This window comes from Neofelis nebulosa, chromosome 14 (assembly GCF_028018385.1).
Source record: "Neofelis nebulosa isolate mNeoNeb1 chromosome 14, mNeoNeb1.pri, whole genome shotgun sequence".
Taxonomy (NCBI): Eukaryota; Metazoa; Chordata; class Mammalia; order Carnivora; family Felidae; genus Neofelis; species Neofelis nebulosa.
In genome coordinates, this window is record NC_080795.1 from 22735443 (window position 1) to 22752572 (window position 17130).

General features: G+C 40.7%; 1 protein-coding gene and 1 long non-coding RNA gene across 10 annotated transcripts in view; one reads left to right on the forward strand and one right to left on the reverse strand.

Moving 5' to 3' along the window:
* LOC131495062 (uncharacterized) overlaps positions 1 to 14910 on the reverse strand; it is a 50098-nt gene extending 35188 nt beyond the window's left edge. Inside the window, exons 1-2 of the long non-coding RNA XR_009253737.1 lie at positions 14817 to 14910; positions 12976 to 13052 (exon numbers count right to left, since the gene is read on the reverse strand). This is a non-coding gene — a long non-coding RNA (uncharacterized LOC131495062). The remainder of the gene's footprint in view (positions 1 to 12975; positions 13053 to 14816) is intronic.
* A 233-nt stretch (positions 14911 to 15143) lies between these two features.
* Positions 15144 to 17130, forward strand: part of TERF1 (telomeric repeat binding factor 1) — a 34155-nt gene continuing 32168 nt past the window's right edge. For 2 of the 9 annotated variants that reach the window (XM_058699835.1, XM_058699838.1), the window contains exon 1: positions 15144 to 15496. In XM_058699835.1, the coding sequence (XP_058555818.1) occupies positions 15190 to 15496 (307 nt within the window). In that variant the 5' untranslated portion in view covers positions 15144 to 15189. The remainder of the gene's footprint in view (positions 15497 to 17130) is intronic. The other 7 variants (XM_058699836.1, XM_058699834.1, XM_058699830.1 and 4 more) reach the window with 5 other exon arrangements.

Genomic DNA, 17130 nt, shown 5'->3' on the forward strand with positions numbered 1-17130 from the left:
TTACCTGTATCCCTCATTAGAGAGGGCCATTGGAGTAAATGTTAGCTTCTCTGCCACTTGCTAATTTAGGCAAGATATACCTCTGTGGCTTTAACTTTCTTGTATGTGATATGGTCAAAACAAAACAACAAACAAACAAACTTATCCATTAAAACAATTCAAGTTTATAATGGTGATTGAACATATTCTTATCTTCTTTCTGAAACTTCCCTAAAATGAAAGTCAATGAGTAAATAAATAAATTAAAGACAGAAGGCCTCAGTGACATAGAGAATAGATGGGGAGACAACAGTTAGACAACAGATGTCCACAAAATTATGGAAAATAGCTAGATTAGTGGTTTTTAACTTTGCATAATACAAAAACTAAAGTCTGGTAATGAGGGAATTCTTAACTCTAGAAAACCTAAGAAAGGAGAAGTAGGGACCTCTGAAGGCAGAGGTGCAGCCTGAGGCTGAAAAAGTGTGGGTAAATCCCAGCTATTTCAACCACCCAAGCACATGATTAGATTCATCAGCCATATACTCAGGTACACAGACCCAGCTGAGGTGAGCTAGGGCACTGTGCTGGAAACAGGAGTCGTCCCTCGAGAAACCATCCAGTTCAAGAGAAAACACCTATGGATGCCGCTATGGACTGAATGTGTGTCTTCCCAAAATTCATATGTTGAAGCCTGATTGCCAATGTGATGATATTTGCAGGCAAGGCCTTTGAACGGTAACCAGGTCATGAGGATGGGGCTCCTATGAATAGGACAGGAGAGAATTTGCTTCCTCTCCCCCGTCCTCCCCCTATGTCAGTATACAACGAGAAGTCAGTCATTTGTAAATCAGGAAGAGGGCCTTCACCAAGAACCTGACTGTGCTGACACCCTGATGTCAGACTTGTAGCCTCTAGAACTGCGAGAAATAAATGTTTGTTGTTTAAGCCACTCGGTCTATGGTACTTAAGTTATAGCAGCCCAAACTGACTAAGAGAGATCATAAAAATTGGCACAGAGGTTAGGGGCTCTCATGAAGGATTCAGGTCTTCCCAATCACTCTGTATGTGGCCCACAGTAGACAAGTCCCACTAACATATATGGCTGCTAAGTTCAGAACGAGTCTCCCCAGAATGTGCCACTTTGGCATGCTGATTAGTTTTGAGTTGAAGATAATTAAAGCCCCAAAGATTCAGGAAGAGCTTTTGACCCCCTCCTCAACTGTCTAAAAGAATTTAGATAGAGGGCCTGGTCCAGGAACAGAGCTATCACCAGAGATAACTACAAAGAGTATACGGGCTCTGTGTGCTAAGCTGTGGGGGAACTTGGCAGGGCCTGTTTGTTCAAAGTCTTCTCTTTGAACATTGTCTCTGCATGACATTGCAAACATTCGTTTACCAAACATTTGCTCTTCCTATCTTCTTGTGAACTGTCTTCCTTCTCTTTGGAGCCCCAGACCCCTGTCCCTTTTCCTTTGTTCATGATGGCATATAAGCCTCAATTGCTTGGCTCTTCTTTGAGACTCTCAAATCTTTGTGGTGCTTCTGTGCATATGTAATTAAATTTGTTTTTCTCCTATGAATCTGTCTAATATCAATGTAATTAATAGACCAACCAAAAGAAGCCAGCAGGGTAGAGTAAACGTTGTTTCTCCCCTACACTTCCAGTTAGGTGCTTAGTATTCCATTCCCAGATATAAACAAGGATTTTGAGGCAGTTGAGAAAAGCATTTAATATATTTTTTAATTTTTTTAAGTTTATTTATTTTTGAAAGAGAGAGAGGCAGAGTACAAGCAGGGAAGGATCAGAGAGAGCGGGAGACACAGAATCTGAAGAAGGCTTCAGGCCCTGAGCTGTCAGCACAGAGCCCAATGTGGGCCTCAAACTGATGAGCTGTGAGATCATGACCTGACTGAAATCGGAAGCTTAACTGAGCCACTCAGGCACCCAGGAAAGCATTTAATATTAAAGAGAGAAACCAAAACAAACAAGCAAGTAACAAAGACATCAGATAGGAAACATAAGTAATCATAGTAAAGACAAACCATAATACATATCCTATGAAAGATAAAAGAAAATATGGCATCTGTGAAACAAGAACAATAAGCAACTTTTAAAAAGGGATATTCCAAGGAAAAGATAGAGCTCTTAGATATTAAAAAATAAGTTAATAGAAATAAGAATTTCAAAAGAAATATCTCAATTGAGAGTATTTCCCCGAAAGTAAAACCAAAAAGATAGAGACTATTTTTATAGAGAGAAAAGACTTTGAAAATGACTCAATTAGTTAGAGGGTCATTCTTTATTAGGAGTTCTAGAAAGAGAACACAGAAAAAAAAATGGAGGGGAAGAAATTACCAGAAATAATACAGCTGATCACATATATGAGATAGGACTAAAGGACATGACTTTCTAAATTCAAAGTAATCACCAAGGGATTAGTACAATAAATAAAAACAAAACTACATTAAGAAAGAGTATCATGAAATTTCAGATGACTATAAATAAAGAAGAAATTGTAAAAGCTTCCAGACAGGAAAAAAATTTCCAAACAGAGATTAAAAACTTTAATTGCTGGGGCGCCTGGGTGGCTCAGATGGTTAAGCCTGTGACTTCAGCCTATGTCATGATCTCACCGTTCCCAAGTTCAAGCCCCACGTCAGGCTTTGTACTGACAGCTCAGAGCCTGGAGCCTGTTTCAGATTCTGTGTCTCCCTCTTTCTCTACCCCTCCCCCACTTACACTCTGTCTCTCTCAAAAATAAATTAAAAAATTAAAAACTTTAAAACTTTAATTGCAACAGACGTCTCTACGGTATTCCTGGAAGCTAAAAAAAAAAAAAAAAAAAAAAATGGAACAATTATCTCCCAGCAATTTCTTTTTTTTTTTTTTTTTTTTAACGTTTATTTATTTTTGAGACAGAGAGACAGAGCATGAACGGGGGAGGGTCAGAGAGAGGGAGACACAGAATCCAAAACAGGCTCCAGGCTCTGAGCTGTCAGCACAGAGCCCGACGCGGGGCTCGAACTCAAGGACCCTGAGATCATGACCTGAGCCGAAGTCGGCCGCTTAACCGACTGAGCCACCCAGGCGCCCCTCTCCCAGCAATTTGTAATTGTGCATTCTGTATTCAAACTATCCATCCAATGAGAAGGGAGAATTAGTATATATTTAGGCAAGAATAGTAAGGTCCCATACATAGAGTAAGGGCACACTTTTACAGATGTTGGTTGCCAAAAGAGGAAACATAGTAAGCCACACTGATGTATGTTACTTGTTTTTGTGCAGAAGATTTCAAACCAGCTTCACACATCTCTGGCCCCGATCCCACCTCACATTCTACCCTCTTGTATGTTGGCCTTACAAGTAAGCTAGTAATAAAGAATATGACAGATTTTTTTTTAAGACTGAAAATCTTTGCATGAGGGGGCATTATATACTATGTATTCTATTGTTTACCAGAATATTCCATTAGATAGTGACCTCTGCTGGGAAGAAGAAATATATCACCAAAGCTGACAAAATAAGTAGGCAAATTCATCTCTTTAGTCAAGGAATTGGTTAATTTGGAAAGGCAATGCTGGCCAAATCTGTTATTAAGAATTGTTAAGGGGGGCCCTGGATGGCTCAGTTGGTTGAGCATCTGACTCTTGATTTCAGTTCATGTCATGATCTCATGGTTCATGGGACTGATCCCCGTGTTGGGCTCTGTGCAGACAGCATGGAGCCTGGCTGTGATTTTCTCTCTCTCTCCCTCTCTCTTTCTCTCTCTCTGTCTCTACCCCTCTTGCACTCTCGAAATAAATAAATAAATAAATAAATAAATAGGAATTGTTAAGGCACAACTGTGCTCTGAATATCTTTATTTCAAAAATGATTCTATGAAGTATTTCAAAGTTATGTAGTATAGAAAATAATATAATAAACACATACCTGTCACCCACCCTTATCAAATCTTAACATTTTCCCATTTTTTAAGTAAAATAATTACATATATGTGAGGCCTCTTACATCCCCCTTCCTGAAAACAGTTCCTTCCTCCCCTGTCAAGGGGGCATTACTTAGTATTCATCTTTCTCATGAATTTTTTTCTCCTTCATATGAAAGTATCATATATAATATAGAGTGTAATGTGTGGCAGGTTTTAAATTTTTTATAAAACTGGGATTTTATAAAAATGGGATTACACACACATTTCTTTCTGAAATTTACCCCTTTCTGCTGGTTGAATTGTCCTGTTAGTGTGATTTTGTCCCCCTCCCTTGGGGAAAAAACCCAAAACACTGAGACTTAAACTGATAAGGAAAACGTGATTCTTCACAATAGAGGTAGGTAAGATAATTTCTAAATGGATTCTGTACAACAGTGTTTGAATATCAGGACAAAGGAGAAAACCAGGAGGAGTTAGTATTATTGAGCACTTACAATATGCCAGACAGCATTTTAAGTGACTTCTTTGGTTAAGTAATTTGTCCTCATGGCAACTCTTCCTCCACTTTTCAAAGGAAGAAACCAAGGCGAATAGAAGTTACCTAGTTTGTAGGTATCAAGTAGGTCACACTGCTGAGCTGCAGGCCAGGAGACCAACCCCCCTCTGACTCTCTGTTCTGAACTCTGATACGTAGATAAGGCTTATAAAGAATTCTAGTGTACTACTGATGTGGATGCACTTGATTTCTACCACGTTCCCTTCCTTGTGGCTTTCTGGGACTCCCAGCTGGGCCCCAAAGGGTGGTGACAGTGGCTCTCTTCTCTCTATTCTGAAATTTAACTGACCAGAAATTGAGCACCCTCCTGCATGCAAAACCTCTTGGTCCCTTGACATGAGAAGAACTAAGATTGTGATCCCTTGGCATGAGAGAAGCTAGGATTTGTTCTTGACTCCAGCAACTGGGACTTCAGAGGAGTCAAATATAACAACTTCTCTGGATCCACTCTTTTAAGGCAAAATATTATCCTTTTCCATTTGAAATAATCTTGTTGTGAGAAAGAATAATTTAATGTGCTGTGACATCCTGAGTCATTAAATAGGAGCGTCCAGCAGTGCTATGCACTTATTTGCAAAAGTTGATATGCATGAGAGCTTTTGGCTTTAATTCTTCAGCAGAGAGAAAGGGGAAGTAGACCTCCAGGCCTAAGTAAAAGTGACAAAGAAAATCGACTCTGGTTCGTGTCTGCTCCCCTAGAGGGAGACTTCTAGGGATAAGCGGGAATAGCATGGGGTCACAGTACCCGGTTTCAGGTCCTGGGTCCTTATCTTACTAAGTAGCTAGCTCACTTACCAGTCATGGGTGAGTTAACAATCCTCTGTGCTGCAGGCCCAACCTCTATAAAACCATAGGATCATAATAGTATCTACCTAATAAACTTGCTGGAAGATTAAATGAGACCATGCATACAATGCCCTTAGGAAAGTCCCCAGCACCCATTAAACATGCAATAAATATTAGGTATGGTTGACACCAACATCATCATCATCATCATCATCATCATCATCAGTATCTAGCTGATGGAACTTGCTCTGACCTCCTGAAGAGAAAGGGGTTAAGGACAGAATTGGAAGGCTCTGGGTTTTTTCTGAATACATGCAATAAATCTTAGAGTATTATTTAGTACTTAATAGCTGAAGTTTTCAAATTCTATAAATCTCAATGGTAAGAATGTTTTCTATTCTTTTGGATATTAATTTCTTCTAGTCATGTCTAAGAAAACTGCAACATACATTGACTCAGTAAGTACTGATCGAACACCTACCATGTGACAGGGATTTTTCTGAGCATTAGGAATACAGTAGTGGACAAGACAGACAAAATACCTTCCCTCATAAATTTATGTTTTAATGAAAGAAACTGACAAAGGAAAACCTAAAATACAAATACGATCAGTTAGTGATACATGCTATGCAGAGTATTGCAGATGAGAGATATTTAGATTGGTCAAGGAAAGCTTCTCTCAAGTCCCAATAGTTTATTTTTGGTATTGTTTCCCTTGCCTCAAGAGATGTATCTAGTGTGGCCGATGTCAAAGAGGTTACTGCCTGTGTTCTCCTCTAGGATTTGAATGGTTTCATGTCTCACATTTAGGTCTTTAATCCATGTTGAATTTATTTTTGTGTATAATGTGGATGGAGCTGGAGGGCATTATGCTAAGTGAAATAAGTCAGTCAGAGAAAAACAAACACCGTATGAATTCACTCATATGTGGAATTTAAGAAACAACAACAACAAATATGATCACAGGGGAAGAAAAGATAGGCAAACCAAGAAACAGACTCTTAACTACAGAGAACAGATGGTTAGCAGAGGGGAGGTGGATGAGGGGATGGCTTAAGTAGGTGATGGGGATTAAGGAGTGCAATTGTTGTGATGAACACCAGGTGTTGTATGTAAGTATTGAATCACTAAATTGTACACCTGAAACTAATATTAGTTCACTGTATGTTCACTGGAATTTAAATAAAAACTTAAAAAAAAAAAAAGAAAGAAAGCTTCTCTGAAGAAGGTGGCATTTCAATGAAATGGGTTACCAAGAGATCTATGCAGTTATTTGAGAGAACAATCAGGTCAGAGGGAACAGCAAGCGCAAAGGCCCTGAGGCAAGAGTGAGCCTGGCTTATTTAAGAAATAGCAAGAAGACCAGAATGGTTACAGCAGAGCGAGCAATGGGCAGAGTTTGCAGGAGCTATGGTTAGAAATATAAGTAGAAACAAGGTCATATAATGCATCTTAGTCCTTAGTAAGGAGTTTGGATTTCAGTCTAAGAGTGACCACAAATCAGGGGTGCCTGGGTGGCTCAGGCAGTTGAGCGTCCGACTTCAGCTCAGGTCATGATCTCACAGTCTGTGAGTTCGAGCCCCGTGTCGGGCTCTGTGTTGACAGCTCAGAGCCTGGAGTCTGCTTTGGATTCTGTGTCTCCCTCTCTCTCTGCCTCTCCCCTGCTCATGCTCGGTCTCTGTCTCAAAAGTAAACAAACATAAAAAAAATTTTTTTTTTTAAAGAGTGATCACAAACCATTATAGATTTGAGCAGGTGGGAAAACAAAAGATTGGGGTAAAAGCAAAGAGATCCATTGGGAGGCTACTGGGGTCCAAATGAGATGATGACTACATAACTGAAGGTGGAGATGAAGACGATGGTTAGTCGTCACAGTCTGGACCTATTATGAAAGTAGAGCTGAGCCAAGCTATCGAAGGACTACAAGTGTTGTGTGTGGTAAAGGAAGGAATTAAGGATGAAGCCTGTGTTTGGGGCCCAATTAATTAGCTAAGTGTGTGGAACTGCCATTTACTGAGGTGTAGGGGAGGAACACTCTTCTCTCCTAGTTTCTTTGACTGTTCTAATAATTAAATTGACGTAAGGCAGATTAACAGGAGAAAAATGTAATCTTCTATGTGCGGGAGCTCACAAAAATAGGACAGAGAAGTGACCAAAGTGGGCATCTTTTAGACAAAGAAATAATAAATTTGTGAAAAACTGACAAGACAAGGAGTTTGGGCTTGATGGAGGAAATTGATAAAGAAGTAACAAGGTTTCTTTACACAGCCTTCCTGGTCCTGAATTCCCTATCTCTGGCGACAGGGATACCTCTTACCCTCCAGGTGCAGGAGGGTGCCCTTCGCATGGGAATTTATTTCCTACTTTTAGGGGAACAGAGAAGGGTCAGAGTGTCCTTCTTGTACCAGCTGTTTCTTAAGTAACTTTAATTTTAAATAATCAATATCAATCAAAATAATATCAATAATCAGTAATCAAAGTGGCATATTTTAGGGTGGCCTGCCCTGAAACCCATCAGGGGGAAGATGAGGGGTGGGTCTTGTTTGATAGAGTGGGGTTATATACAGACTTGTCAAATTTAGATGCATGCAATCCAAGCAGTGGTATGTGGTAGCTCAGCAGAAATGTTGGGGAGGGAGACTTATGTCTGAATCTCAGCAACATCTAAATGACCTTAAACAACAGGAGGAAAAGGGGCACCTGGGTGGCTCACTTGGTTAAGCGTCCCAATCTCAGTTTCGGCTCAGGTCATGATCTCATGGTTTCGTGAGTTTGAGCCCCACATAGGGCTCTGCACTGACAGTGTGGAGCCTTTTTGGGATCCTCTCTCTCTCTCTCTCTCTCTCTCTCTCTCTCTCTCTCTCTGTCCCTCCCCTACTCACGGTGTCTCTGCATCTTTCAAAATAAATAAATAACCTTAAAAAAATAAAACAGGAGAAAAGGAGATCAACGAGAATGAATATAGTGAGAATCAAGAAGAGGTTCAAAGCTGAGGATGAGGTTTTTCCAACATTTAGAGTTTAGCAAGACATGGAATAGCCAACAGGAATACTGACAAGTGGCTAGTAAGTATGAGGAAAACTAGAAAGGGATGACAGCCTGCAAGTCCAATAAAGAAAATGTATCAGGAGGAGGGTGTGATCAATTGGTCTGTGATGTTGAGTTTTCCATAACTCTTAGGTATCACAGAATAATCTTTTTTGTTTGTTTTTGTTGAGAGAGAGAGAGGTGGGGGAAGGACAAAGGGAGGGAAAGAGAGAGAGAGAGACAGAGAGAGACAGAGAGAGAGAGAATCCCAAGCAAACTCCATGCCTGGTGCAGAGCCCAACACGGGTTCCATCTCATGAACCGTGAGATCATGACCTGAGCTTGAATCAAGAGTTGGACACTTAACTGACTAAGGTACCCATGCACCACGGGTATCAGGAAATAATCTTAATAGCTGGTATCTGCATATATGTATGGCAGTTTACAGTGGCAAAGCATGTTTGTTGGTACAATAATTATACAGTGCAATGATCAATTATGAGACATGCTGTCTGTGATGTTTCACTCAGAAGTTCATAGTCCACATTAATGCATGCATTTAGTGTGTGGCTCTGAGAAGTTAATGGAAAAGAAAACTGCTACCTTTTTTAAAACCAGGAATTTCCCAAATTGTTTTTTTTAATTTTTTTAATGTTTTTATTTATTTTTGAGACAGAAAGAGACAGAGCATGAGCAGGGGAGGGGCAGAGAGAGAGCGAGACACAGAATCCGAAGCAGGCTCCAGGCTCTGAGCTGTCAGCACAGAGCCCGACGGGGGGTTCAAACTCACGAACCGTGAGATCATGACCTGAGCTGAAGTCGGTCGCTTAACCGACTGAGCCACCCAGGCGCCCCTCCAAATTGTTTTTTTAATTGAGATTTTGGGGAGTAATTTATAAGCAGTAAAATCCAACCATTTTAGGAATACAATTTTATGAGTTTTTATACAATCATGTAACTACCACCACAACCTAAGTGATTTTAAATCACAAATTAGGCCAACGTGGAATGTCTCTAGCTCCACTTTGGGAAATGTTTATTGAGGGTTTGTGAACATTTGCACATATATTATCCCACTTAACCCTCATGCCAGCTCTCTGAGCTACACAGTGATGGGGTTCAGGACACACTACCCCAAAATGTGGCACCTGGGCACGTTAAATATCTTAACCTTAAAAAGTTTTGTGTAAATGGCAGAACCAGGAAGGTCACTCTGGCCTCCATCACTCTTTTTCCCTGAAACAGGCCATAAAACTCCCATGTGAAACGTACCCTCCCTACGCCAGGAGGAGGGAAGACATCACTAGAGACCAGGAATTTGGGGCCAAGAAGTCTATATAAACAAACCTTGTTAAACTAACCTATATCTTCCTAGACACTTCTTCACCATTTACTACCTCTCGCCCAAACTTCACAAAATGACTGTTTCTTCATCTAAAAGGTATAAAAGCTTCCTACTCTGGTCACTTCTTTGGCTCTTCATTCTCTTGTTGGAGGCTCCCCTGTACACGTAAAAATTCAATAAAGTTTGTATCATTTTCTCCTATGAATCTGTCATTGTCAGTTTAATTTTCAGACACAGCCAGGGACCCTAAGAGGGTTGAGGAAAAACTTTTCCCCATTTGCCATACCATTATTTCTCTATAAGACAGAGAAAGAAAGAGGCACAAAGAAGTAAAGAATCATGCCCAAGGTCTCACAAACCTCCTCAGTGAAAGAGGTAGATTGAAACAGATCTTCTTTTCACTTGGCACAGTGGGAAAATAACAGATAAACCACCAACAACTAAGACTATTTACTGAGTCCTTGATTCATCAACCATCTCTTTAAAGCAGGTGCCGTTATTCTTAACCTTTAGGAGTTAAGTGTTAAGGGGTTAATCAGTTTGCTCAAGGGTAAAGAGTTAGAAATTAGTGGAGAAAAAGTTCAAATCTAGGTCTTTCTGAATTCAGAGCCTGAAATCCCAGCTGCATCATACTGTGCTGTCCTATACAGTAGCCACTAGCCATATTTGGCTATTTGAGAACTTGAAATGTGGCTACTCCAAATTGATATGCGTGTAAATGTAAAATATACATAGAATTTTGAAGACACTTTAAAAATATAAAATATCTCAGGGATTTTTTATACTGATTACATGTTAAAACAATATTTTGGATATATTGAATTAGATAAATTATCGTATTAAAATGAATTTCATAGGTGGCTCAGTCGGTTAAACATTCGACTTTGGCTCAGGTCATGATCTCATAGTTCGTGGGTTTGAACCCCAGATCAGGCTCTATGCTGACAGTGCAGAGCCTGGAGCCTGCTTCAGATTCTGTGTCTCCCTCTGTCTCTGCCCCTACCCCACTCATGCTCTGTCTCTCTCTTTCAAAAATAAATAAACATAAGAAAATAATAAAATGAATTTCACCTCTTTTTACTTTTTAAAATGTGTCTCCTAGAAAATTAAAAATATGTAGCTCATACACTGCTTTAATAAATAGAAGCCGACCAAACAATTTATTTCTTAGTGTTGCAGTCAAGAGATTTCCCCTTATTTTTCCATCCAGGGTAGAACACATCACCAGATACATTGTTTTATCCAGAGTTGGTTTGTTTCTGGAGGAAATAGTTAGAAACAGGATTCTTCCTCTGGTCCCCAGCTGTTTACAGTCATTTTCTTTTGCACCCACACAAGTTATTGCTTTCACTTTTGGTAGATTCATTTTTATTAAAAATATTAGCTAACCAATGACTTGTTAAAGACATACACCAGAAGGTTGCTTTTTTTTTTTTTTTTAAATAAAGCAATAAAATACAATGATCATGGGGAGTCAATACTGGACATCCAGCATTTAACCCACTGCATTTCCTTGCAGGGTGAACTAACACCTGGGTGATGCCTGCATTCTGTCAGTCATGTCGCACGCTAATCCTGAAAAGCACATAATACCTCCTAAAATATCTCAAGGGGTTAGAAAGATCTTCTAAATATTTTTAAATCACTAAAGAATAAGAATTGCCTAAAATATGTTCCTTCCTGAAACCTGCTTCATTTTAGTTCTAAATATTCTTTTAGTCCTTGATATTAATTTGATTCTGACTAAGGAAGAAGTCTTCATAAGTAAGAGTGTGCTTCTTTACTGGAATTATAGTGTATATATGCGTACACATATATAGTACATATATATGTGCATATGTGTGTGTATGTATATGTGTATGTATATGTATATGTATACTTACATATTTACATATAGTGCCCACTACCTCCAAGTGGAGTCGAAATCTGGCACTTATCTATTATCATTTTATTTGTGTGGTTCAGTAGCTATCAACCCTGTTTCTGTATTGGAATCAACTGGGGAAATTTTGAAAAACCCAAATGTTCAAACCTTGCCCCTAGAAATGCTGATTTAGTGAATATGAAGTCTCCCTCAGCCCAGTGAGAAAATCGGACGCACAACTGAGGTTGAGAACTATTCGTGAGGACAGTAAAACTAGTGTTTTAGGCTCCCTAAACTTACTTCTTTTTTTAATAAATATTTATTTATTTTTGAGAGCATGGGAGAGGCAGAGAGAGGAGACACAGAATCCGAGCAGGCTCCAGGCTGTCAGCACAGAGCCTGATGCAGGGCTTGAACTCGAGAAACACAAGTTCATAACCTGAGCCGAAGTCAATGCTTAACTGACTGAGCCATCCAGGCGCCCCTCCCTAAACTTACTTTAAAAAAGAAACTAGTTTGCACCCAGATCTCTCTTCTGTCCTCTGTGCCTGCAAGGATACTAAGCACCTCTGCTCAAATTTCTTACCAAAATCTCTTTGGCTTAGATGCTTTCTCTCAACCAAACGCCTACTAGGGTTTTTATAAGCATCACTCATTAGTCTGATGTTTATGTATGGTGGGTGTATATGTGCATGAGTGTGTCCCAACTGGACTATAACTCTTTAAGGAGAAGGATAACATCTTTATGTTTACCACACCCCATTTTAGGCAAATGCACATCACACACCGGGTACTTAGTTTAAAAAAAAAAAAAAAGGATGTTTCAAAAGTACCTACAATGATCCCCAACTTACAGTGGTTTGACTTACAATTTTTCAACTTCTTGATGGTGTGAATCAGTGGAAGCCATACTTTGAATTTTGACTTTTGATCTCTTCCCACTAGCAGTATTTGATAAGATACTCTCTCACGATACTGGCGGCAGCAGCAAGCTGCAGCTCCCCGTCAGCCACATGATCACAAGGGTAGACAACCAATATACTTACAACTATTCTGTTTTCCACTGTCAGTACAGTATTCGGTAAATTGCGTAAGATATTCAACACAGTCTTATAAAATAGGCTCTGTATTAGATGACTTTGCCCAACTGTAGGCTAATGTAAGTGTTCTGAACACATTTAAGGTAGGCTAGGCTATGCTGTGATGTTCAGTAGGTTATATGTATTAAATGCATTTTTGACTTACAGTATTTCCCACCTATGATGGTTTTATTGGGACATAATCCCATTGTAAATAGAGCAAGGCCCGTAAGTAAGATCATGATGTGCTCTTAAGAACATCACAAAACAAATCAAATCCCTCCCCTAATAACAGCCCTTTAACTGAAGATAATTGTAGCAGTTATGGATCTCAGTCCATACACTCAAGTTTGCAAGAAACATAATCTTCTAATATTACCCACACTCATGATTTTCTCCCCACTCACCCATTCCTTCACCTCAGACTACTAGAATCCATCACCTTGAAAGCAGTCCCGAAGGAAATGATACATTATGAACTTTCCTGCCAGAAAAAAAGAAAAAAAGCACCATCTCAGAATGTTTACGAATTACATAAGTTTTCCTGAAATGCCATGTGCTTGAATTATCTATCATACCATTAATTAAATATGGCTAAAGTGTTATTGGGACTTTATGTATTATAAGTTTTATTGTAGGTATTTCATACTTATTACAGCTGAGTTTTCTGATCATAGTGATGTCAAAGTATTACTTAGAAGAACAAACCTACCATCCATGTTGTTGATGGGCAGGTTTAAAAAATTAAGAAAAAAATTTTTTTTTCTGAGAGACCTCCTCCTCCAGGCTATTTTCTGGCCCACAACCCAATAAAACTCTGTATTACTGACTTTCTGTTGGGATAAAATTTTAAAATAACTTTTGACCCACCCTATTAGGCCAGCGCTTCTTAAATTCTCTTCAGTGAAATACCAGCAAGGGAAGAAGACAGAGAATGCAGTATATAGCTGGATGTAGCCCCAAACTAAAATTTTGTTGCTGATTAGGATTAAATCTTAATGAAATTCTTCACCTCATTTCATTATACACCATTGCTTTAAATAGTAAAAAATGTTTCACTTCCCTGAATCTTTCAGTAAATTGATGCCATAGAAAAATATGTTTACTTTGTGGCTTTGAATAAATTGGCGATACACCTAAGAATAATCCTTAACTCCAGCTGGGAAGAAGAGGAAGCTTGGAGGAAAGGAAGGAGAAGCAGACTCCACGTGAGAGCCTTGCATGGCAAAAAAAAGTTTCAGTTTGGAAACCCAGTGTTTGTTTGCTATGTTCATAATGTACCTTAACCCTTACTCCCTTAGATCCTGTTCCCCGTTGTTTGCAAGCAGGACTTACCTTCTATAGGGCCATTATAGCTTGAAGGTGCATTCCCGTCTGACTCATGATTCTCTTTCCAGATAGTACAAATGCCCTGCTTTTCCAGCTAATATTGAGCACTTATTATGTACCTGGTTTCGTTTTAAATTCTTTATATTTGTCAAGTCTTTTAATCTTCCCAACAAGCCTTTGATGAGGCTATTATTATTATACCCAATATACAGAAAAGAAAATTGAGATATAATTCCTTCAAGGTCACCCAGCTAGTGGATAACTGGTAGGGGACATTCCAACCTAGGCATTCTTAACCGCTGCAATATTGTGCTTTAAATGACTCAACATTTAAACTGTGTGTAAAATTAAAACACATAAAGGATTGATAATGTTGGATGTGTTATAAAGAGAAAGGGTTTTAAAGTAAACTTTTTATTCATATTGAATATTGAAACGTGCATAAATCATGTTCAAAAGTAACTATCACCCACATAGAGAAACAGAACATAACTAGAGGCCCTCCCATCACCTCTTATGCTCTAAGTTTCAAAGTTCAAAATAATCATTCACTTAGTGTTGTACAAGCTGAACTCTATATCTATTTAAGACCCTAATTCATTTCCATAGTAATATACTCTTTCTAGAGTAGTGATCCTCAAAATGTGGTCCCCAAGCAACCTAGCATCATCTGGGAACTTGTTATACTTGCAAATTCAAGGACCTCCATCCAGACCTACAGAACAGAAACTCTGGGCGTGAAGCTCAGCAATTACGTTTTAACAAGCCCCCGAGCTGACTGTGATGCACGCTAAGGTTGGAGAGGCTTGGATGTAAGTCCGTTGTAACGGTTTTGGTTGGTGATCACGTATTGTGTTAAGTGAATACTACCGCCTAAAGCGTTAGGCGTGGACAACGGTGACAAGTTCTAATCACCTACCTTTTTGAAGTACACTGCAGGTAAAATGCTTTCTATTTTAACTAACCGTGTTGCTGTTGCCGTCAATGTTGCATTTTATCAGCAGTATACAGCAGGCTCCTCACCTCCTAACCTCCCTAGTCGCCCAGTCCGTACCAGTCCAGTTTACCAACAAAGCCCGGCGGCAGCGTGGCGGGGAATTCAACATCCTGAAGCGGGAGCAGGCCTCGGCCAATCAAATGCAAGGCTTAAGTCGCTCGCCCACCCTGGCGGTGTGATTGGTGGTTTCCCGCCGGCGGAAGAGACCTTTCGAGGCACCGCCCAGGGCCCTCCCGCACTAGCCAATCGTCGCTCGGCGCCTGGGGCGGGGGCGGACTCGCGCGAGTGATTTAACATGGCGGAAAATGGTGTCTTGGCGGCTCCGAGCCCGCGGGGGCGTGCGGATGGGGAGGACGCGGAGCCCCCGGAAGAGCGAATGGCAGAAACGCCGAGAGATGATCAGGAGCAGTTTGAGTGCCAGGAACTGCTGGAATGTCAGGTGCAGGTGGGGGTCCCGGAGGAAGAGGAAGACCCGGGCCTAGTGGCCGAGGCCGAGGCGGTCGCTGCTGGCTGGATGCTCGATTTCCTCTGCCTGTCTCTTTGCCGGGCCTTCCGCGACGGCCGCTCTGAGGACTTCCACCGGACCCGCGACAGCGCAGAGGGTGAGTGCTGGGCGCGCCCGGTTCGGGGCTGCGCTGAGGCCGGGGGCGACGACGCGGAGCGGGGCGGGAACCTCTGCGAGCTGTCAGCCCAGTTTGCAGCGCAGTACCCCGGGGGGGGGGGGGGTCGGGGGACCCGGGACCCGGGACCCGGGCTGCTGCGGCGCAAGACCCGAGGCTCTGAGTTGAAGTTGGTTCGAATCCTGCACCCGCCTGTTTGCAGCTTCTCAGTTTTTCTCAGATTCTGTTTTTCTCTTCAGTAAAGAGAGAATTAGAATTAGACCGCCATTTAGAATTGATGCAGGATCAAACGAGTTAAAATGTATAAAATTGCCCAGCGTCTCAAGTCCTTTTTCTCCTTTGGCGCTTGTATTTGTTGTTTTTATCGACTCAGGTATTCCTGTGATGGCATTTATTAAGCGGTCACAGTGGCCTCCAAGTGACCCAGGCATCAGTGTTTTCTATTAATTTGTGAGCTTTTTTTTTTAATTTTTTTTTAACGTTTATTTATTTTTGAGACAGAGAGAGACAGAGCATGAACAGGGGAGGGGCAGAGAGAGAGGGAGACACAGAATCTGAAACAGGCTCCAGGCTCTGAGCTGTCAGCACAGAGCCCGACGCGGGGCTCGAACTCACGGACCGTGAGATCATTGCCTGAGCCGAAGTCGGACGCTTAACCGACCGAGCCACCCAGGTGCCCCTATTTGTGAGCTTTTTAAATCTTATTTGGCTTGGTTGCCTGCAGAATAAAAGTAACTGTCAATGAAATTTACTGCCTGCACAACACAGTCTGTAAGCGATGGACAAAAACAGATTCAGAGAAGACTGGCTTTTTCAATGAGAACAGAAAGATACGCTGGTATTTAATATAAAATTAAACACTTCAGAAAACAGTATCGACACACTTCATCTTCATGGTCATCCCGTAAATTAGGCAGGTAATCTTAGTTTATAGAGGAGTGGACTAGTCAAGCAGTCTAAAGTGTTGGTAGGTTAAAAGGAATGTTCCACACCTGTGCCTTATCTTCCGCTCCAAGAACCTTTCCATATACTGACTGTGTCAGATGGCACTAGAGCCATGGTTAATTACCATTAATTAGAAAGTTAAATCCTGAAATGAAGCCAGTTCGTTATACTTAAAATTATTTAAAAAGTCCACTTTGGGGAGAAAGGTAGGATTATCTGTGTATTAATGAATTTGAGTTGGAAACATTAGTATCAGCTCCTGTTTGGCTCAATACAGGCATAAATGGCGTTAAGAAACATCATTCATTGGGAAACATCATTCATTGGGTAAATTTGCGGATCTAATTGGCTTTATTAAACAATTTCATGAATTGGGCAGTATCCCACCCAGCCAAGCAGGGAGGAGGTTGGAGAAGTTGTACAAAATGGAAGATTTTTATAGGAAGGAGGGCAGGGCAAGAAAGTTATAAGCAAAAGAAAAGGATTATTCCAGTCTAGGTCCATTCCCTTTAGGAGGAACAGCAGGCGTCTTACGCAGATTACCTCATCTTTCTTTGGGGGATGGAGAAGGCCCATTTGGCAGACTTTTTGGCTCCAGTCACAAAATTCCTACCAACCGATTTAGACTATTTGGGGAAGGTTGAAAGTGCAGCCAGATTTGGTGGTAAGCC